The 22,965-nt window shown below is 40.0% G+C and overlaps 1 protein-coding gene across 2 annotated transcripts in view; it reads right to left on the bottom strand.

The window, feature by feature from the left end:
• Window positions 1-22,965, bottom strand: part of SPMAP2L (sperm microtubule associated protein 2 like) — a 57,687-nt gene that overhangs the window by 28,182 nt on the left and 6,540 nt on the right. For both annotated transcript variants that reach the window (XM_045881800.2, XM_064584541.1), the window contains exons 2-3: window positions 12,060-12,090; window positions 1,448-1,513 (exon numbers count right to left, since the gene is read on the bottom strand). In XM_045881800.2, the coding sequence (XP_045737756.1) occupies window positions 1,448-1,513; window positions 12,060-12,090 (97 nt within the window). The remainder of the gene's footprint in view (window positions 1-1,447; window positions 1,514-12,059; window positions 12,091-22,965) is intronic.

Here is a 22,965-nt window from a genome sequence, read left to right as displayed (position 1 = left end):
TTCCTAGGTGTTTACCCAAATGAATTAAAAACTTTTATCTACATGAATACCTGCGCATCAATGTTTATAGCATCTTTATTCATAATTGCTAAAAATCGGAAGCAAACAATATATCCTTCAATAGATGACTGGATACGCAAACTATGGTACAACCAGGCAATGGAATATTTGTCAGTGCTAAAAAGAAATGAGCTACCAAGCAATGAAAAGACATGGAAGAACCTTAAATGTATATTACTAAGTGAAAGAAACCAATATAAAAAGGTTATATACTGTATCATTTTAACTATATGACATTCTTGAAAAGGCAAAACTATAGATATAGTAAAAAGATTGGTGGTTGCCAGGGTTTTGGAGAAGGGAGCACAGAGGGAAAAGGATGAATAGGTAGAGCACAGGTAATTTTTAGGGCAAGGAAACTATTTTACATAATACTGTAATGGTGAGGGCGCCTGGGTGGCTCAGTTGATTAAGCGTCCACCTTCGGCTCAGGTCATGATCCCAGGGTCCTGGGATCGAGTCCCGCATTGGGCTCTCTGCTCATCGGGGAGTCTGCTTCTCCCTCTGAGCCCTCCGCCCCCATGCTCTCTCTCTGTAATAAATAAATAAAATCTTTAAAATACATATTGTAATGGTGAATACATGACATGCATCTATCAAAATCTATAGAAGTGTACAACACAAAAAGTGAACCCTAATGTAAACTACAGACTTTAGTGAATAATGGGTCAATATTTCTTCATCAATTATAATAAATGTACCACACAAACACAAGATGTTAATAATGGGAGAAACAAGAGGAGTGGTAGTAATACAGAAACTCTGTACTTCTGGCCAATTTTTCTGTAAACCTAAAACTGCTTTACAAATAAAGTGTATTATTATTTTTTTTAAGCAATAGGATATCAGAAAAAAGGGACAAAATTAAGGCTTCACTCAGGAGCCAAAGAAGAAAAGGTGTGGTGAAGGATGGGAGGTCAGTGGGTCCTACTGGCTGGAGACCCAGAGAACAGGTTTGCTCTAAGCAGAGGCTTACAGACAGTAAGTTAGCAGCAGCAAAGGTGAACCCGAAGGATGGACACAAGAGCTTCGAAGTGGTTTTCAAACCCGTCTGCTTATTAGAATCATCTGGGGGCTTCTAACACTCCCAAAGCCTAGGCTGGACTCTAGACCAAGTAAATCAGGATTTCTGGGGATGGGCCCAGGTATCAGTGTTTTAATAGGTGCCCAGGTGATTCCATTTACAGATTAATTTGAAAACTACTGACTTAGGATTAGCCTTTCATGTGTTGACTTAACTGAGGGGACAATATTGGTTCGGTGGATTCAGTTGACCACAGAGTGGATAAACCTGGGATGCAAGGTCAGTGGGCAAGTAAGAATCTTACTTACCTATTTAATTTAAGTTAACACAATCCTCACAAACAAGACTGTAATGTTGCCTTACCTATCTGGGGTTCCCCATTGTCTTTTAGGCCTAGAAAGGTCTTGGATTCTCTTCCTAGAAAAAAAACTAACAAATACCAACTGATTAATTCAGAGAGAATGCTTAGCCATATTTAAACATGGTTATATTAGATAACTCCTACTCAAACAAATCCCATCTTGAGGGGAAAAACCCAAAGTCCTACTTGATGTGATTTGAAGAGTACTGAAAGCTCACAGTATTCAAAAATATTGTGGACCCAAAATTCTCACTCCTAAAGTCATGAATAATATAGAACACAGTGAAACAAAGACAATAAATATGCAATAAAACTAAGAGCTTATTATCTCCAGAAGACCCCAGATAAAATGCACACTTCATGGGAAAAATTCTCAATTCTCATATTAAGTTAATTTGTAAATGGCCTGATGGCACTACTCTGAAGAGATGCATAAATTTCAGACAGAGTATTTGGCTTTGAGAAAGCTATGAAATAGGCAAAATATGCTTTGGGTACTACTCAACCCCCTTTCTTCCCTATTCTGCTCCTTTGAACCTTCCCTGATTGTTCTGAACCTACCTAAAGCAGACACAGTTTGTGCTCACCAGGTATCCATGTGTTCCTCCACATTGCCAAGCCTCCCTTCAGTTGTTTAATTTTTAATTTTTACTTATTTATTTATTTAGAAAGGGAGGGGGGAGAAGCAGGGGGAGAGGGAGAGAGAGAATCTAAGCAGGCTCCACGCCCAGTGTGGAGCCCTACATGGGGCTCAGTCTCATGACCTTGGGATCATGACCTGAGATGAAATCAAGAGTCAGAAGCTTAACCGACTGAGCCACCCAGGCGCCCCTCCCTTGTTTAGAGCCATGTGAACAGTTATGTCTAACTTCAGTAGAAGTGTTGAGTATTAATTCCAGGGCAAGCTAAGAGCTTAAGAGCTAGTGTGCCTCCTCCATTTCCCTCCTCCCCTGTTGTAGCAACTCTGGAAGCCACATATTCCAGATGGCATGGCTAAAAGACAGAAGAGGCCAGCCATCTCACGCTGGACTGTGACATGGGGGAGAAATAAACTTCTATTGCATTAGGTCATTGAGAGTTTTGGATCTTATTTGTTACTGCAGCATTGCTTATCCTCTGCAGATTAATACACCACGTATGTTACTGCAGCTCATATGGTAGTTATTTATGTACTTGCTTGGAGTTTGAAGGGCCCAATAAATAACAACCCTTTTTTGCCCACAATTAGGAACTAACTGAAAAATAGGTACAGGAGTCAGATAAATAGAATAAAATACTTTCTCTATTATTGATGAAATGGTGTCGAAGAGAGTAGTGTGGATTCCTGATATCCCTGAATTGAACTTGTCCCCCCAAACTGCAAGCCTCCCCCTGCAGGGGCTAAGTTTCCTATGTGACAGAAAGCCTATGACAAAGATCATTCACCATAGACAGGAAGGTCCCAAAGAAATAGGACCCAGGAGGGGCCAGTTCTCTCTCCCAACTCCATCAAACAGAAGTCATTCCCACCCCCCTGGAGAGTCTAATAAAGGAATAATTAAGGGAAGAGGTCAGGAAAATTACTCGAGGTAAGTGCTTTTATATAAAAAAGGAAAAGCATTCTCCCTAAAACTCACCTGAACAATAGAATTTTTTTTCCAGTTTCAAGTTTTTATTTAAATTCTAGTTAGTTAACATACAGTGTAATATCAGTTTCAGGTGTAGAATTCAGTGACTTATCACCTACATACAACACCCAGTGCTCATCACAACCAGTGCCCTCCTTAATACCCATCATCCATTTAGCCCATCCTCTACCCACCTCCCCTCCAACAATCCTTAGTTTGTTCTCTATAGTTAAGAGTCTGCTTTAAGGTTTGCCTCTTTTTTCCATGTGCATTTGTTTTAATTCCCCGTATGAGTGAAATCATATGGTATTTGTCTTTCTCTGACTTATTTTGCTTAGCACAATAATCTCTAGCTCCATCCACATCATTGCAAATGGCAATATTTCATACTTTTTATATTTTGCAAGTTTCACTATATGTCTTGGTGGTGACCTGTTTTTGTTGATTTTGAGGGGAGTTCTCTGTGTCTCTTGGACTTGAGTGCCTGTTTCCTTCCCCAGATTAGGGAAGTTATGTTCAAATACATATGTTCAAATAAAACTTCTGCCCCTTTTTCCCACTCTTCTTCTGGGACTCCTAGGATATGGGTATTATTGCACTTTGTAGAATTGCGGAATTCCCTAAGTCTATATTCATGATCTAAGAGTTTTCTTTCCTTCTTTTCAGCTTCATTTTCCATAATTTTATCTTCTATATCACCTATTGGATCCTCTGCTTTTTCCATCCGTGTTGTGATTACATCCCGTCGGTTTTGCATCTTAGTTATAGCATTTTTTATTTCACCTTACTAGTTTTTAGGTCTTTTATCTCTGCAGCCAGGGTTTCTCTGGTGTCTTTTATGCTTCTTGCAAGCCCAGCTAGGATTCTTACACTGTTTTCCTAAATTCTTGTTCAGGTATATTTCTTATATCTGTTTTGGGCAAATCCCTGGCTGTGATTTCTTCTTGTCTTTTTGGGGGCAGAATTCCTCTGTCTTGTCATTTTGTCTAAGTTTCTGTCTTTTGCATGTTATGGAAGATGGCATCTTCCCATCCTCTCATCCCCAGGTAAGGGGAACTCGAGCCATGGCTGTTCAGGAGGCCCTCACAGAAAAGTAAATAATCTCCCCTCCTGTGTCCCAGAGGTTCCCGTCAGACCCCTACCCTCAACCTGTCTGTGCCTGGGCTGCTGGCATGCCCAGCACCACAGTTCTGTGTTTTACCTCTGGCCTGTGGCTGGGATTCAAAACTCCAAATCTTAAAGGACCCAGCAAGGCACGGACCTGCTCCCCTCCCCGAGAGAAGAGGCTCGCAGCGCACACCTGCACCTGGCGCCACTCTGTCCCAGGGAAGCAGGTGCACAGCCACACAGGTGTCTGGAGTGTATGGTGAAGCACAGGGAAAAGCTGAGGCCAGGTTATCTGCCCTCAGTGAAGCACAGGGAAAAGCTGAGGCCAGGTTATCTGCCCTCAGTGGCACCCAGCGGGTGTTTTGTCTTTGCTGAGAGAATACACCCTCTTCCAAATGTACTCCAGGAAGGGGAACATTCTCTCTCAGTGTGACTCAGGGGATCCCCACCCCATGATGTCTTGTGCAAGCCCCACCTGCTGCTCTCTCTTCCCCTCTCTCTCTGTCTTCTCTCTGAGAAAAGGGTTCCCTTCCCTCTGTGGCACTGTGGCTTTTCTCTCCCCAGTTCACGTCTCCAAATCTCGCATCTGCCACCTTCTCTCCCTCTAATTGTGCAGATTGTTTTCTTAATCCTTAGATCAATTTCCTAGTTGTTCAAAAATATGTTGATCTAGGGGCGCCTGGGTGGCTCAGTCGGTTAAGCGACTGCCTTCGGCTCGGGTCATGATCTCAGGGTCCTGGGATCAAGCCCCGCATCCAGCTCCCTGCTCAGCGGGAAGCCTGCTTCTCCCTCTCCTACTCCCCCTGCTTGTGTTCCCTCTCTTGCTGTCTCTCCCTCTCTGTCAAATAAATAAAATCTTAAAAAAAATATATGCTAATCTAGCTGTGTTCAAGGGATGAGTTCAAGGGATGAGGTCCCCCCATTACTCCTTCATATTAACTCTCCTCCCAAGATTTCATTCTTTTTGATGGCTGAGTAATATTCCATTATTCCACATCTTCTTTATCCATTCATCAGTCAATGGACATTTGGGTTCTCTCCATAGTTTGGCTATTGTTGATAATGCTGCAGTAAACATCAAGGGGCATGTATCCCTTTGAATCAGCATTTTTGTGTCCTTTGGGTAAATACCCAGTAGTGCAGTTGCTGGATCATAGGGTAGTTCTATTTTTAACTTTTTGAGGAACCTCTAAACTGTTCTCCAGAGTGGCAAGACCAGTTTGCATTCCCACCAACAGTGTAGGAGGGATCCCCTTTATCTGCATCCTTGCCAACATCTGTTGTTTCTCTGTTGTTGATTTTAGCCATTCTGACAGGTATGAGGTGATATCTACATTGTAGTTTTGATTTGTATTTCCCTAATGATGAGTGATGCTGAGCATCTTTTCATGTGTCTGTTAGCCATCTGGATGTCTTCTTTGGAAAAATGTCTACGTTTTCTGTCCATTTTTAAACTGGGTTATTTGTTTTGGGGTGTTGAGTTTGATAAGTTCCTTATAGATTTTAGATACTAACCCTTTATCAGATATGTCATTTGTAAATATTTTCTCCCATTCTAAAAGTGGCTGCCTTTTAGTTTTGTTGTTTCCTTTGCTGTGCAGAAGCTTTTTCTCTTCATGAAGTCCCAATAGCTTATTTTTCCTTTTGTTTCCCTTCCCTCAGGAGATATATTTAGTAAGAAGTTGCTACAGCCAATGTCAAAGAGGTTACTACCTGTGCTCTCCTCTACGATTTTGAGGGTTTCCTGTCTTACATTTAGATCTTTCATCCATTTTGAATTTATTTTTGAGTATGGTGTAAAGAAAGTGGTCCAGTTTCATTCTTCTACATGTTGCTGTCCTGTTTTCCCAACACCATTTATTGAAGAGACTGTCCTTTTTTTCCACTGGATATTCTTACCTGCTTTGTTGAAAATTAGTTGAGCATATAGTTGTGGGTCCATTTCTGGGTTCTCTATTCTGTTCCACTGATTTATGTGTCTGTTTTTGTGCTAGTACCATACTGTCTTGATCACTACAGCTTTGTAATAAATATAACTTGAAGTCTGGAATTGTGGTGCCTCCAGCTTTGCTTTTGTTTTTCAAGATTTCTTTGGCTATTTGGAGGCTTTTGTGGTTCCATACATATTTTAGAATTGTTTGTTCTAGCTCTAGGAAAAATGCTGGTGGTATTTTGATAGGGATTGCATTAAATGTGTAGATTGCTTTGGGTGATACAGACATTTTAACAATATTTGTTCTTCCAATCAATGAGCATGAAATGTTTTTCCATTTCTTTGAGTCATCTTCAATTTCTTTCATGAGTGTTTTATAGTTTTCAGAGTACAGATCTTTAACCTATTTGGTTAGGTTTATTCCTAGGTATCTTAGTTTTTAGTGCAATTGTAAATGGGATTAATTCCTTGATTTCTCTTTCTGCTGCTTCATCATTGGTGTAAAGAAATGCAACAGATTTCTGTACATTGATTTTATATCTTATGACTTTGCTGAATTTATGTTAATTCTAGCAATTTTTGGTGGTCTTTTGGGTTTTCTACACAGAGTATCATGTCATCTGCAAATAGTGAAAGTTTGACTTCTTCCTTGCTTATTTGGATGTCTTTTCTTTTTGTTGTCTGATTGCTGAGGCTAGGACTTCCAGTACCATGTTAAATAACAGTGGTGAGAAAGGACATCCCTGTATTGTTCCTGACTGTAGAGGAAAAGCTCTGTTTTTCCCCACTGAGGATGATATTAGCTGTGGGTTTTTTGTTTATGGCCCTTATGATGTTGAGGTACGTTCCCTCTATCCCTACTTTGTTGAGGGTTTTTATCAAAAATGGAATGCTGTATTTTGTCAAATGCTTTTTCTGCATCTATTGAGAGGATCATATGGTTCTTATCCCTTCTTTTATTAATATGGTGTATCACATTGATTAATTTGTGAATATTGAGCCTTATAATATAGTTTTATATATTCCTGCAGCCCAGGAATAAATCCCCCTTGATTGTGGTGAATGATTCTTTTAATGTACTGTTGGATTCCATTTGCTAGTATTTTGTTGAGAATTTTTGCATCCATGTTCATCAGGGATATTGGCCTGTAGTTATCTTTTTTAGTGGGGTTTTTGTCTTAAAATAAGCCCTGGCCATGGTGTCAGGTAGGATCCAGGCCTGACACAGTGTGAGTAGATCCTTCTGTGAAAGACATGGCCTCCCTAATTAAATGGTGACTGATGCCTCAGGAAGCTCCTTTCAGAAAAGTGGGAGGAGGCAAGGGGGATTAAATCCTTCAGTCAGATTACCTATTTCCATGTTCCTCTAATTTCATTTGCGCTGCTTCAGCCTTTAAGTTACAATTTATTTGCCCTTTAACACCTTGCCTTAGCTATGGGCTAAGGGGGGTAACGTAAGTAGGGATTCTATGCAGACAAACCAGGCCACAGTGTTAACAGTGGGACAGTTCCCCTGAGGCCAGTGTGGTGCTGGCAGCAACCAATCCTGGGGACATGGAACACCCGGTCCAACAATTCTACTCATCTAAGAAATTATTATTCCAGGGGTGCCTGGATGGCTCAGTCGGTTAAGTGGCTGCCTTCGGCTCAGGTCATGATCCCAGGCTCCTGGGATCGAGCCCCGCATCAGGCTCCCTGCTCAGTGGAGAGCCTGCTTCTCCCTCTCCCTCTGCCTGCCGCTCTGCCTACTTTTGCTATCTCTCTGTCAAATAAATAAATTAAAAAAAAAATTATTATTCCAGCACCCACACTGGAGATCCTGGGTTTTTATTATTTTAAAATGAAGTGTCATTTCCGTATATTTGGGCAAGTTACTTAACTCTCTGAGGTGGGGAAAGGGTTACAATTTTTAATAGGGTGGTCCAAGAAGGCATTACTGATCAGGTTGTATTTGCACAATGGCTACCTATACAGATTTTTCAAGGAAAGATCTTTCCATTCCAATGGTTAATTAGCAAGAGCAAAGGCCCTAGGGTAGAAGCATGCCCCAGAAAAATAACAGGAGGCCAGTGGGGTTAGCCTCATCTATAAATATGTCCATCTCAAAGGGCTGCATGCCTAGCAACTTCTAACCATGGAGTGAGTAGTCAATAAATGTTAGCTCCTTTTTCCTTTCCCACCCACAACATCTGGTATGACACTTTGTATACAGTCAGTGCTCAGCAAATGCTAATTGACTTGAATTGAATTGGTATTTAATGGTTTAAAATACAAACTTAGGGGCACTTGGGTGGCTCAGTTGGTTGAGCGCCTGACTCTTGGTTTTGGCTCAGGTCATGATCTCATGGGTCAAGAGATCGAGCTCTGCATCAGGCTACATGTTCTGGGGAATCTGCTTCAAGATTCCCTCCCTTTGCCCCTCCACCAACACGCATGCACGGGTTTGCACAGGCACGTGCTCTCTCTAAAATAAATAAATCTTTAAAAAATAAAGAAAATATAAGCTTAGTTTAAGTGCCTTATAAGGGAAAATCATGGAACTATCAGTAAACCTTTATCACTTGCATAGGTTTCTAGACAAAATACAGGTTTAAAGTTAATAAAAATGGTACCTCACCTCCACCCTCTTTTTTCCTTAATGTCTAATACTCTGGACTCTTCTAATTTCCCCCTTTGCTACTGCAGTTAACCTATCTGCACTTTGTCCCTCAGAACTCTGCTGCTTAATTCACAAGTTCCCAGTCCAAAGTTTTCAAATCCTTAAGGGACCTATGAAGATAATAATGGAAGTCCACAACCTTTAGAATATTTCAAAATATCAAATGGAATCCTACACCATCTACAGTCAGGCTGGAGAGGCTTCCCCAAATTTGTTTCTGAATTATATCATCTCCATGTTACTTCCTGCTGATAGAAGGCTTTGATTATATGCCCTTAATTTTAAAAAAATTAATAAATGTAGTTTGTTTTGTAAACAACAACAAAAATCTTTCAAAACATGAAATTGTGGTTGTGGGTAGAGATAACCAAAATATTTTTTGGTGGTAAAACGTTTGGGATCAGCTACGTAATTGATATGATGCAACCCCCAAGTCATGCCTGTTAATATCTAGAAACGATGAAGATACTGTCCTTTGCAAAAAAAGAAAAAATCTACATCCTTATTCAAAGAGGAAGGGCTTCATCATGTAAGCACACATGAGCCAACTTTCCAGGGAGGATGGCTAAGTGGAGAGAAAAGAAAGGCAGAGTTGCCGACAAAACATCTTATATACATTATATACATTAATCTTTTAAAACAAGTGAGCTTCTGGCTTCTGTCATCACTTCCAAGCCAAGATTTCCCTCACTACCTTTTCTCCACTAGCTAAATAATGTTTTTTTAATGTATCATTTTATAGACCAATGACAGTTTCCTAGTTTATTCCTGTAGACACGTTGAGTTGTTACTTCAGCTGGAAATAATCTCATTAACATTTGCTAATTCTGTGTGGAGGTCTAACACCCATCCTCTTCATTCACTTCTTGTGTGAATGAATGTCACCACAACTACATCTCCACCTGTCTCTTCATCTTAACACAGGCTTCCCCCTTCTTCCACACCTAGCGTTACCTCACAATGTGTAGTCAGGGTCCTGGGCAGAAACAAAAGAATGTGGTTGAAGGATTTTCACTCTTAAAAGTAGATTTTTTTTTTTTTTAATGAGGATTACACTGCTGTCCCATGTCTTCATTGATTATTAGTCTCCTATAGTTTGTCAATAGCTCAGAAAGTTTTTGAAATCCTTACCTTGGGTGCAGAACAATAAATATACCTTTAGATAGCAATAATTATGGAAATGATTGCAGGTCTGAACTTTTGTGGTAATACAAACAAGTCTCTCCTTCAGTCAAAATGCTCTTTTACATTTAACTATGTTGTTTATATTCAGAAAATATTTTCTTTCATAACAATCAGGCACAGCATATTCCTTTGAATTTTTTTAGACAACAGGGACAGGGATAAATAATAAAGATAGCATAGCTTCCTCATAGAATCAAGCCAAATTAACCACTCAAACAAGAGCAAGAAGTGGTATAACAATAAGAGAAAAAATATTTTTTAATTTTTTAAAAGATTTTATTTATTTGACAGAGAGAGACACAGCAAGAGAGGGAACACAAGCAGGGGGAGTGGGAGAGGGAGAAGCAGGCTTCCTGCCGAGCAGGGAGCCCGATGCGGGGCTCCATCCCAGGACCCTGAGATCATGACCTGAGCCAAAGGCTTAATGACTGAGCCACCCAGGCGCCCCGAAAAAATATTTTTTTAAAAAACACTCTCTTCACAGTCTCTTTTTTAAGTATAAAACTTATCAGGTATAAACTATTTCACTATTTAGCCACAGGAGAGTCTGCTCACCCAGCATACATTTATTTGAAGTAATGTGGTATTTTAAGTGGGTACTTGGTAATACTCAGTAAATGTTAGTTCCACCAGCTCTTCTAACTCAGCCATCATACAACCTTGGGAAAGTGATATAATTTCTCTGAATTTCATTTTCCCTCAGTAAAATCTAGTTGATTATATCTGCCCTATCAACTTCTTAGGATTCTTGTGAGAAAAAAGAAATTTTTTTAACTGCAAAGCATTACATAAAGATAAGGTGGTACTATTTATTGCCTAAAAGAATTGAGAGGAAAAAACAAACAAACTAGAAAGCATAGCAAATAAGAAATCAAAAAAACTCTAGGGATGCCTGGGTGGCTCAGTCAGTTGAGCATCGGATTCTTGGTTTTGGCTCAGTTCATGGGATCAAGCCCCTCATGGGGCTCCGAGCTCAGCAGGGAGTCTGCTTCTCCCTCTCCCACTACCCCTTCCCCCCGCCCCCGTGCCTCCACTCTCTCTCTCTCTCAAATAAATAAATCTTAAAAAAGAGAGAGATCTCTCCCTATCTTAAGGATAGGGAAAATTTTAAAAAAATCCAAAAACTCTAAATAATAACAATAAATGTAAATGTTAAATAATAACAATAAATGAATGACTTAATCCATTTATTCAAAGAATGGATACAAATAAAATTATTATTATTATTTACTTAACAATAAATATGAATGATTTAATCCATTTTCAAAGAATGGATACAAATAAAATTATTATTATTTACTTCTCATCTATATGAGCCATTGATATTCATCTTTGGTATTTCTCTTTAATGATTCTCCTCTGTTACCTCTTTTAACTCCATCTTAGTGAAAGAAAGAGTAAGCATCAATTTTCTTTTTTTTTTAAATTTTGAATAACTTTTTTTTTATTAAAGATTTTATTTATTTATTTGAGAGAGAGAATGAGATAGAGAGAGAACATGAGAGGGGGGAGGGTCAGAGAGAGAGAGGCAGACTCCCCGCTGAGCAGGGAGCCCAATGCGGGACTCGATCCCGGGACTCCAGGATCATGACCTGAGCCGAAGGCAGTCGCTTAACCAACTGAGCCACCCAGGCGCCCTAAGCATCAATTTTCAGGGGGCATCTGTTTTGTGTACTGTATGTACACACTTTCTTTTTTCCATAGAGAGCACTTTCTTGAAATTTCATTAGCTACTGTACTTGAAATAGAGATGAGGAGAGATCGGGATATATTGACCTGGAGCTTCACAAAATCTGTGACATGAGATTGTCAATGCGGCACCCCAAGTCCTTTAAAGGTTCAGACCTGGCATGTAACATACACTTAGTATTTAGCAAACAAGTAAAACACTGGGTGAATCTAAGGAGAGTTCTCCTACATCTCAATCTTCTTTCCCCATCTCACTTCTTAATCACTTTATCTCTCATTTCCTTTTTACATAGGAACTGTCATTAGAAAACGGACTTATGGCCAAGAAAAAGCACAGGAACCCCCACAATAGGTTTTTCCTTCAGATGCCCCAGATTGAGTCTTTCCCATCAGCTAGTTAGTCTGGGAGAATAGTATTATACCTACAGTCTTACCATTTTCTTGCAATGCCACAGGGACCAGGATCTACGAAAAGAAAAGTAAAAGCAAACATTAGATTCAATAAGAATCAAAGATACTATAAAGATAGCGTCACAAATCAATAGAAAAAGAGACTGTGAAAAATAACCACCTAGGGGAATTGCGAAATTAAGTATGTCACACCATGTACCAAAATAAATCACAGGTAAAGCAAGGAGTTAAATATTTAATTGAATTAGAGCAAAAATAAGAGAATACCTACTTACTCACTAGATTTTAATCTAAGTTAAAGGTGACAAGAGATATACAGGAATAATATAGATTAAAACTTCTTAAAACTTAAAACTTCTATGTGCCAAAAATTAAAACTTGAAGAGTAAATGAAAATATTTGGCGACAAATATGACAAAGGGTTAATAGTCTTAATACCTGAAGATTTTAAAAGTATAGATGAATAAGAAAAACACCAAGGTATGTGTCAAAAGTTGAATGGACAAAGGACAGAAACTGAATTCATATATGAAGACACACATATAAAGACATATAAACAAAAGAAAAAATTCATGCTTGCTTGTAATCAAAACAATGTAAAGAATGAGATTTTTTGTAAACTATAAAATTAGCAAAAAAGAAATTTTGCAGAGGATAATGAGACTAGATGGGTAAGATGAGATGAATACTCTTTTGTACTTCTGTGGAAACCTAAACTAGTATACTTTATGAAAAATAATTTGGCAGTATAAGTCAAATTCCTTAATCTAATTCTACCTGTAGAAATGTACCCTAAAGGGGTGCCTGGGTGACTCAGTCACTTAAGCGTCTGCCTTTGGCTCAGGTCATGATCCCAAGGTCCTGGGATCGAGCCCTAAATCGGGCTCCCTGATCAGTGGGGAACCTGCTTCTCTCTCTCCCTCTGTCTCTCCCCCAGCTTGTGCTCTCTCTCTCGCTTACTCTCTCTCTCAAATAAATAAAATAAAATCTTAAAAAAAAAGAAATGTACCCTAAAGAAATTATTCCAAGCATAGCAAAAATGTATGCACAAAAATGTTCATTGTGGTATCAGTGGAAAATTGGATACACCTGAAACATCCAAAACAGAAGAAATGGTTAAGCAAATTAAAAATCATGGTTCAGGGGCACCTGGGTGGCTCAGCTAGTTGAGTGTCTGACTTCGGCTCAGGTCATGATCTTGGGGTCCTGGGATCCAGCCCTGCATTGGGCTCCCCACTCAGCAGGAAGTCTGCTTCTCCCTCTCTCTCTGCCCCTTCCCCTGCTCATTCTCTCTCTCTCTGTCAAATAAATAAATAAAATCTTTAAAAGAAATCATGTTTTGGGGTGCCTGGGTGGCTCAGTCAGTTAGGTGTCTGACTCTTGTCCTTGGCTGGTCTTGATCTCAAGATCGTGAGTTAAGGCCCTTCACCAGGGCCCGGCATGGAGCCCACTTTGGAAAAAAAAAAAAATCATGTTTAGTTCTTTGCTAAATGTGGGAAAACGTAGGAGATCATACAGGCTAAGTTATGCAAAGGCCTACTATAATAGGCCTCATTAGGACAGTTTGTTCCAGACGGTTTTTTCTTGGGAGTTTTTAATCACATCTGAGAGTTCTGAAGTACCACTGCCTACCCTCTTAAGTATTTTGGGTAAAGGAAAGTGGGTGTGCTCTGGCATCAGACAGATATAGCTCAAACCCCCGTTCTGTTACTCAGCCGTACAACCTTGGGCAAACTGCTTAACTTCTCTGAGACTCAGTTTCCCTTCTCAGATAGGAGGGTAATAGGTATGCCTGTATAAAGATTAGTGACATATATGTAAAGTACCCTGCATAGAGTAGGTGAGTGGTGATCAGAATTATTAATTACAATTTTAGTGTGTCAATGTGGGAGCACTGCAGGAAACACAGCAACCCAGTACTGATTGGGTTTCTACTATGTGCAGCATGGTGCCAGTGTTGAGAGAACAAAAATAAGGAAGGTAAGTTCACCTCCCAAGGAGTTTGCAGCATAGTAGGAGATAGGTTACAAACTTAAAAAAAATAGTAAATGGGGGGCACCTGGGTGGCTCAGTTGTTAAGCATCTGCCTTCGGCTCAGGTCATGATCCCAGGGTCCTGGGATCGAGCCCCGCATCGAGCCCCGCGTCGGGCTCCCTGCTCAGCGGGAAGCCTGCTTCTCCCTCTCCCACTCCCCCTGCTTGTGTTCCCTCTCTTACTGTGTCTCTCTCTGTCGGGTAAATAAATAAAATCTTTAAAAAAAAAAATAGTAAATGGAATTTTTGAATTGGGATATTTTCTATTACTCTACTTTTTAAAAAAAATATTTATTTATTTGTTTTAGAGAGAGAGAGAGAGCATGGGCGGGGGAGGGTTAAGGGAGAGGGGGAGAGAGAGAGAGGAGCAGACTCCCCGCTGAGGATGGAACCTGATGCGGAGCCCAATCTCAAGACCCTACAATCATGACCTGGACTGAAATCAAAAGTCAGATGCCCAACCAACTGAGCCACCCAGGTGCCCCATCTATTTCTCTACTTTTTAAGGCTAAACTGACTCAGACCTAAGGAAAAGGGGAGAGTAGTCTACAAATACGCCCCTTGTGCCCAGTCATGCTGTCACCCATCACAGATGCAACACTTGTTCTGTGGCTTTTTTGTGTATCACCAAGCTTGGTTCCCAGCTTTATATACACAGGTCAGAAAGTCAGTATAACACTGAATCAATCCTAAAAACCCTTCTACAAATACTGATAATATGAATGAATAACACTTTTCCTATTGCCCTTTCATGGTAGTTTCTCCCACAGGTAGAGGTTGCACTCTCTCCTTTTTTTTTTTTTTTTTTTTTTTAAGAGAGGGAGAGAGAGAGAGGAGCAGAGGGAGAAGGGGAGAGAATCTTCGGAGGCCCACGCCCAGAGCGGGAGTCTGATGAAGGGCTCAATCTCTCGACTCTGAGATCATGACCTGAGCCGAAATCAAGAGTTGGATGCTTAACGGACTAAGCCACCCAGGCACCCCTTGCACTCTTTATTTTAGAAATACTTTTGATGTTATCTTAGCAATTGGTGGGATAGAATAGCTCTCAGGCAGCTATTATTAGCTAATGTCCCAAGCAAAGAACTATCACAATGGTTTCCAAACTTGTCTGCACATTAAAGAACACTTGGAGATCTTTTAAAAATTGTAGAGCCCAGGTCACACCCTAGATCAATTAAATCCACAGTCTTTGGAGATGGAACACAGGTACTGGTATTTTTTGAAGCAGATAAGTTTGGGCTCTGCCACAATATTATTTAATGGGTAAGACTCCTGGCTCTGGAATCATAAAGGCTAAAACCAAATCCTGGCTCTAACCAAGAGAGAGAGGAAAAGCATTTCAGACAGAGCAGACAGCAAGTGTAAAGGTCCTGAGGTGAAATCAAGCAAAAGGCACAGGAAGACGGTTGGTCAGGGTGGCTGGAGGAAAGGGAGCAAGAGAGGACAGCAGGATTTGTGGTTGGGCCAGATCCCAGTGAGTCCTGCAGGAGTCTGGCTTTTATTTAAAGGCTACCAGAAGTAAGTCCCTAAAGGATTTTGAGCAAAATGATGAACACCAGCTCCCTCTAAGAGATAATCAGAACATTATGGCTGTAGTAGGCCCTTTAAATGTCTGTCTTTTATTCTGTAGCACACAAACCACATCACTCACGTTGCCCCCTATAGCTAAAAAATGCAATGATCCAGGCCATTTGATGGAGAAGGCTGCCATCTGCTGGGAGAGAGCCTGATTAAACCTGTTCTTCCTGGATGGCAGCAATGAGGCATTTGTTCACTTTGAGTCCCACTGCAAACTCAAGTAAAGCATTTTGTAACATATAAGGATGAAATGTCTAAGTATAACTGTTCTCCACTTTGCCCTCTACCCTGCCTCCTAAGGAGCCCATGTTTGAGATGTTCAGCCTCTAGTCCTGGGTTGTACTGAATGGGATACGACTGACCTACAAAGAAAAGGCAGGGAGCACCTCTCAGAATAGATCTAGAGGGCACAGGAAGAGAGGGTAAGAGAGAGGCAAGCTAGAACTAGAGAGAAATAGGAGAGGTATTTTTGAGATTAGCTGTCATGAGGATTGGGACTTGGGAAGAGTGATGCCTCAAGAACATTTTTAGCAGGTTTCACTCTATGTTTGATTGTATAGTTGCCCGTAAGATACTTCAGTGAGGTCTACTTTAGTTTTCAAGGCTTTTTGAAGTAAAATTTGTGCTTGTTTTACGTGCACTATTGTTTTAGAGATTGCTCGTAAAGCAGTCCACTTCTATATTGGGTATGACAGTGTAAACAAACAGTGGGATGTTCTCTGATATGATGTAATAAGCTATGTGATCCGTCACTACTGTTCATTCTTCTTGCTCTTCTCCTAGGCACGGCTCCTTAACACTGTGCTTCCCAGTGCCTTAGCTCAGGGTCATCAAGCAAAAGATAGGAGAGCGTGGGAAAGGGTTTTTGCTTGAGGTTGAGAAGCCAGAGGCAGAAAAAGGGCAAGTCCTTCCATCTAGTTAAATAACAACAACAGAAACCAGAGACTTCTGCGCAAACTAGAGCTCAAAATTATTACATCCTCAAGCTATTAAGCTGTGCCTCCTCTCATAACTATACTTTTGTGACCCTTTTTCTCAAATTTCAGATCTATTTTTCATGTTCATTTTTACCCGATTTCATCTATGTGAAGACAGCCCTGGCAACTTGGGTAGCTGCTAAGAAAGCTGGATTTATAACTCACACCAAACACCAGGATAAATTCTGAATGGATCAAAGATTTAAATGTTTAAAAAAAAGATTATAAAAGAAAACACATGGGTAATTCCTTCATAACCTAGAAGTGGAAGAAGGCCTAATTATGATTCCAAACAGAAGCCATAAAAGAAATGATTGATAAATTTTACTATAAAAATATTTTTGTGGCAAAACAAAATGAAATAAAAACAAGCAAAGACAAGGAGACCACCAACAAACAGAAATAAACAGGTCATATATACCCCAAAGGGCTAATCTCCTTATAAGTAAGAAAAATACCTAGCAAAAGAAAATAGGCAAAGGACATGAAAAAATATATATCAAAAAAATGCTTAATGTCATTCGGATAAGATAAATGCAAATTAAAACTTAATTGACACACTAGTTTTTCATCATTTCGATTTTCTTTTTTTTTTTTTAAGATTTTATTTATTTGAGAGAGAGAGAGAGAGCACAAGCGGGGCAGAGGGAGAGAGAGAAGCAGGTTCACTGCTGAGCAGGGAGCCCAACGCGGGACTGGATCCCAGGACCCCGGGATCGTGACTTGAGCTGAAGGCAGCCGCTTAACCGACTGAGCTACCCATGCGCCCGCATCAATGAGATTTTCAAAAAGCCAGAAGTTCAACCACACATTACAATGGTGAGACTATAGAGAACAGACACTTCCATTGCCACTTTCATTGGGTGTACAAAATGCATCACCTCCCATGGAAGGCCATTTGTTAAATCAAAGTTCCAGATGTGTTAACCCTCCAGTATCCCACTTCTGGAAATTTATTCTACAGGTACACCTGTATGATGTGTACTAAATGACATCATGTACAGGTTTATCTATTACAGCATTGCTTGTAATAATAGCAACATCCTGGAACAAATGAGGTGTTAAATTCGCAGTGTCACAACTATGTCACAAAACATGAGGCATCTGCTTTTTTTAAAAAAATGAGGAAACTGGGGCACCTGGGTGGCTCAGTCGTTAAGCGTCTGCCTTCGGCTCAGGTCATGATCCCGGGGTCCTGGGATCGAGCCCTGCGATCGAGCCCCGCATCGGGCTCCCTGCTCAGTGGGAAGCCTGCTTCTCCCTCTCCCTCTGCCTGCCTCTCCCCCTGCTCGTACTCTCTCTCTGTCAAATAAATAAAATATTTAAAAAAAATAATAAAAAAAATAAACCACTTCCCTAATCCCTTATAAATCCAAATTAAGGGGCGCCTGGGTGGCTTAGTCAGTTAAGCGCATCCAACTCTTGATCTCAGCTCCAAATGAAGTACTCTTAGTTCTGTATACTTGAGATTAAATATTTATTAAATATTTAATCTCTATTTCAGCCTATTTTAGGTAAATACCTTAAATGAATACTTTGGTCCTATTTTTTTCTCAGTCTTTCTTCTCCATTAAAAATAGAGGTTAGTTAGTATTGCCATTCAACTCAGGAAAATGAAGTGGTTGTGCTGTGGGATACTCCAATCCACTTTACTTTGTATGTTATGTGGATGTGTTATTGTTATGGATGTGTTCAGCCTCCCCAACCACACTGACAGTCCTTCAAGGATGGAATTCTTGTCTTACTCATCTATGGCTCAGTGTCTACACCCTGAACACAGTAAGTGCTCAATAAATTTTAACAAGGACATTGATGATTAGATGATAATACATTGGTAAGGTGATAGATTATGGGCCCTATTCTATAATATAAATTTTAAAAATATGCACCCAACCAAACCGCCATGTGTCAGTCATCTTTACAGCCCCACAGGACACAAAGAGTGCCTTGGTAGATGCTCAGCAAATGTTTGTTGGATGAAGGGATCCTATTGAGTGAACAGAAGCATGGTGACATGCTGACTAAATATTTCCTAATATTTACTCTATTTTATGTAAATATTGTATAAATATGCTGGACGCTTATTAAGCTTTACTAAGGGAATTAATGTAAAGATAGGATTTTTAACAAGGAAAATCTAAAATCTAGAAAACAAATTGATAAGATAGGAAATTTTAAAATAGTATTTTCTAAAGCAGAGTCTGAGAACTTTTGAGAGAGAGTCTCATCATCAAGCTACTTCTGAGGGGGTTACTTTAGGCATCATGGACAGGGAAGGCCCTCTAAGAGTTAGGCTTTCCCACCTTTTAAAAATGTGGACTGGCAGAGAAAGACCAGTAACATATGATTTCACTCATATGCAGAATTTGAGAAACAAAACAGATGAACATGGGGTGGGGAGAGAGAGAAAAACCATAAAACAGACTCTTAACTATAGAGAACAAACTGCTGGTTACCAGAGGGGAGTTGGGGGGGGATGGGTTAAATAGGTGATGGGGATTAAGGAGTGCACTTGTTGTGATGAGCTCCTGGTGTTGTATGTAAGTGTCAAATCACTAAATTCTACACCTGAAACTAGTATTACACTGTATGTTAACTAACCGAAATTTATTTTTGTTAAAGATTAAAAAAATTTTTTAAGTAATTGTTATACCCAATATGGGGCTCAAACTCACAACCCAGAGATCAAGAGTCACACGCTCCACCAACTGAGCCAGTCAGGCTCCCCATAACTGGAGTTTAAATAAAAACTTGGAAGATAAATAAATTAATTAATTAAAAAGAAAAAAGAAAAGAAAAATGTGGATTGGGACCTGAATAGGAATTAATCATGAGACACTCCTGTAAAAATAATAAGCATTTAGGGAGAGGAAACCACAAATACAGATTCTGAAGCAGAGGCAAGTATGCGATTGGCCTTTTAGAGAACAAAAAAGAAGTCAATATGACTGGGGCAGAGTAAGCAGGAGGGAGTGGAAGGGAGTGAGATCAGAGGGCCACAGAACTCGAGAGACCTCTGCAAAGGTTTGGCTTATCCTAAGAGCAATGGGAAGCCACAAGCAGGATTATATAGTAAGGGTGGCATCCTTACTTTATGAGATAGCATTGAGTTTGATAAAGCCAAAAAAAAATCTACTATTTCTCCCTGACTCCTCTTCCTTCACCTTCAAATCAAATGCATCCAATGCAAGTTGCTAGTTTTTCTATTTCTTGAATTCATTCACTTCCATTGGTACACCCTCATCCCAATTATGGCCATTTCTCACCTGGATTTCTAGATGAGCCTCTCGAGTAGTCTCCCTGATTCTACCCTTGTTTCCCCTGCAATCTATTTGCCATTTTCTGGAAGCGTTCAGTTGGAGGAGTGAGGGAGGAACAAGATTGGGAGAGAAATCAAGACTTCTATTTCAAAGTATATTATTTTTGCGATGCCTATGATATATCCAAATGGAGATGTCCAGTAGGCAGTTTGAATACATGAGTGTGGGACTCAGGAAAGAGAGTAGAGCTGGAATATATAAATTTAGGAGGCAGTAGTATAGACATGTTATTTAAAGCCGTAAGTGTACATAAGACAGCCTGGGAGGGACAAGTGAAAAAAAAAAAGAAAAAAAGAAAAGGGGTCAGGATGGAGCTCTTTAGAGTTCAGGAAAATAGGGAGGGCTCAGCAAATGAGTCCAAGAAGCAAGCAGTCACATAGGTGATAAACTGGGGGACTGTGGTGTCACAGAGGCCAAGACTAAGAGGTATATATTTCAAGAAGGGAGTGGTCAGTTATATTAAATGCTGCCCAGAGGTCAAATAAGATAAAAATACTAACACCACTACTAATAATGGTTAACATCTACTAAGCACTTACCAGTACCATAATCTGCTCTAAATGCTTTACAGGTATTAACTCAATTAATTTTCTTAACAACCCTACGGATAGAGAAGGAACCACTGGACTTGGTAACAGAGGCTGAATGAAGAAATCTTTCATTCAACAATAATTGCTAAGTCCTAACTTGTTCCAGGTACTGCTTGAGGCACTGAGGATGAAACAGTGGAAAAGAAAGGTTTTGCCCTCTGTGAGCTTAATATAAACAGTAAACAAATAGACACATAATATTGTACAGTCAATACGACAAGTACTTTAAAGAAAATGAGCAGGCTAGAAAGTGTTCTTTTTGACAGAGTGATCTGGTATGTCTTTATAAGGTGACATATACTTGAGGAAAGGGTGTCCTAGCAGAGGAAAAGTCAAATGAAATGACTGTGAGGTGGAGGCAAGGAGGCCCACGTGGTCGGAGAGCAGAGATGGTGGGGAGATGGTGAGACATCTGGATGGGGATCATGTGGGGCCTTGCAGGCCTGCTAAGGACTTTAGATTACAAACTATATGAGATGAGAACCCCCTCTGGAGAGTTGCATATAATTTATGTTCTAAGACCCATGACCACTGTATGAACAATAAACTGGAGTGGGAGGAGGAATGGGGCAAGAGTGGAAGCAAGAGCAAGCGGAAAGCCATTATAGTGGATCAAGCAAGAGATGATAGTGGCTTAAAAAGATGATGAAGCTTTAGATGTTAATAAGTGCTCAGTCATGATATATCTCAAAATTGAGGTTTGCTGATGGTTTGGAGGCTGAGTTTAAGAGGAAAACATGTGTCAAGAATGACTACAAGGTTTTTTGATCCTAGCACCTAGATGAATGAGTGGTGGTACCATTTGCTGAAATGAGGAACAGTGAAGGAAGAGCAAGTTTGGGTGTGGAAGTAAGAGTTCAGTTATGGACACATTTAATTTTACATGCCTACTAGATACTCAAGTAGGGATATTAAATAGACAACCGGTTATAAAACTCTGGAACTCAAGGGAAAAATTTGAGAAGTTACCAGCATACAATTAAAGCCATGGAAGTGATGACATTGCCTAGGGAACAAGGAAAGTTCTAAAGAATCAGAGAAAAGCCATCACTCACTTCAACCTAGAGGCTGGGAAGAGAAGTTCCTGACTCAAAAGAAAACTGAGTCAGGAACAATTGATGAGACAGGAGGACAATGAAGGCAAGTAAAGAAGGGCTTCCAAGAAAGAGGAAGTGAATGTGTTAAATGAGTAAGATGAGAATGAAGAATTAACCATTGATTTTGGCAAGGCAGAGATCATTATGACCTCAACAAGAGCACTGCAGCCAAGTAGAGGAGATGAATGTTAAAGTGGGTTCTTAAGAGAATGAGAAGTGAGGATATGGAGATAATAACAACTGTTTTGAGGAATTTTTCTCTAAGGAGGAGCAGAGAAATAGGAGTGGTACATGGGATTAAGGGAGGGTTTTTTGTTTTGTTTTGTTTTGTTTTTAAGATGGGAATTATTGCTTCATGTTCAGGTGCTGAATGACCCAGTAGAGAAAATAAAATGATGCAGGAGAGAGAGGGGCTAATTTTAGGAGCAAAGAGTTTAAAGTTAGATAGGATGGTATCTAACATACAGGTTGAGAGAATGGCCTTTAATAGGAAAAAAGACAGTTCGTCCATTATTAACAGGAGAAAAGGCAAAGAATACATGTACAGATGCTGGTAATTTGGTAGATTCCATGTTGAAGACATGGGGTCAAGGGTTTTTTCAAGATGAAAGGTTCTTGAGTATATGCTTATAGAGTATATGTGTGCATTCATGGGACTGATTCATTAGAGATGGAGAAATTAATTCTGTAGGAGGGGGGAATATGGCAAGAACAAAATTCTTCAGGAGCCAAGAGCAGAACCCAAAGCACAAGTGAAACCCAAAGCACAAGTGGAGGATTTTGCTTTTCACAGAAAAAGGCACAATTCTTCTTTGAAATATGTAAAAAGAATACATAAGTGTAGATTTGGGTAAGGCAATAGATTAGTGGTAAGAAAATAAGAGAGCTTGGGGTGCCTGGGTGGCTCAGTTGGTTAAGGGTCTGTCTTCAGCTCAGGTCATGATCCCAGGGTCCGGGGATCCAGCCCCACATCGGGCTCCCTGCTCAGTGGGGAGCCTGCTTCTCCCTCACCCTCTGCTGCTCCCCCTGCTTGTGCTCTCTCTCTCTCTGTCAAATAAATAAATAAATAAATTTTTAAAAAAGAAAAGAAGAGAGCTCATGACTGTTTCTATTTGCTCAATAAAATGTGAGACAAAGTCTTCAGATGTTTGGGGGTCAAAAGTGTAACATTTGGAGGAGAGTAAAGAAGACAGTTATCTTCTCAGAGATTAGGAGAACTAACTTACTAGATGAATGAAGTGGGCTTACTAGGAAGTATCGGGTAAGCAGTAAGATGTGTGGTCATAAAATTGAAATAAAAGAAACCATATGATTGTGTGATTTTGTTCAGCAAG

This window comes from Mirounga angustirostris, unplaced genomic scaffold (assembly GCF_029215605.1).
Source record: "Mirounga angustirostris isolate CCGP_5_RB_7025 unplaced genomic scaffold, mMirAng1.0.hap1 SCAF_2, whole genome shotgun sequence".
Lineage (NCBI taxonomy): Eukaryota > Metazoa > Chordata > Mammalia > Carnivora > Phocidae > Mirounga > Mirounga angustirostris.
This window is presented reverse-complemented; position numbering and strand designations above follow the sequence as displayed.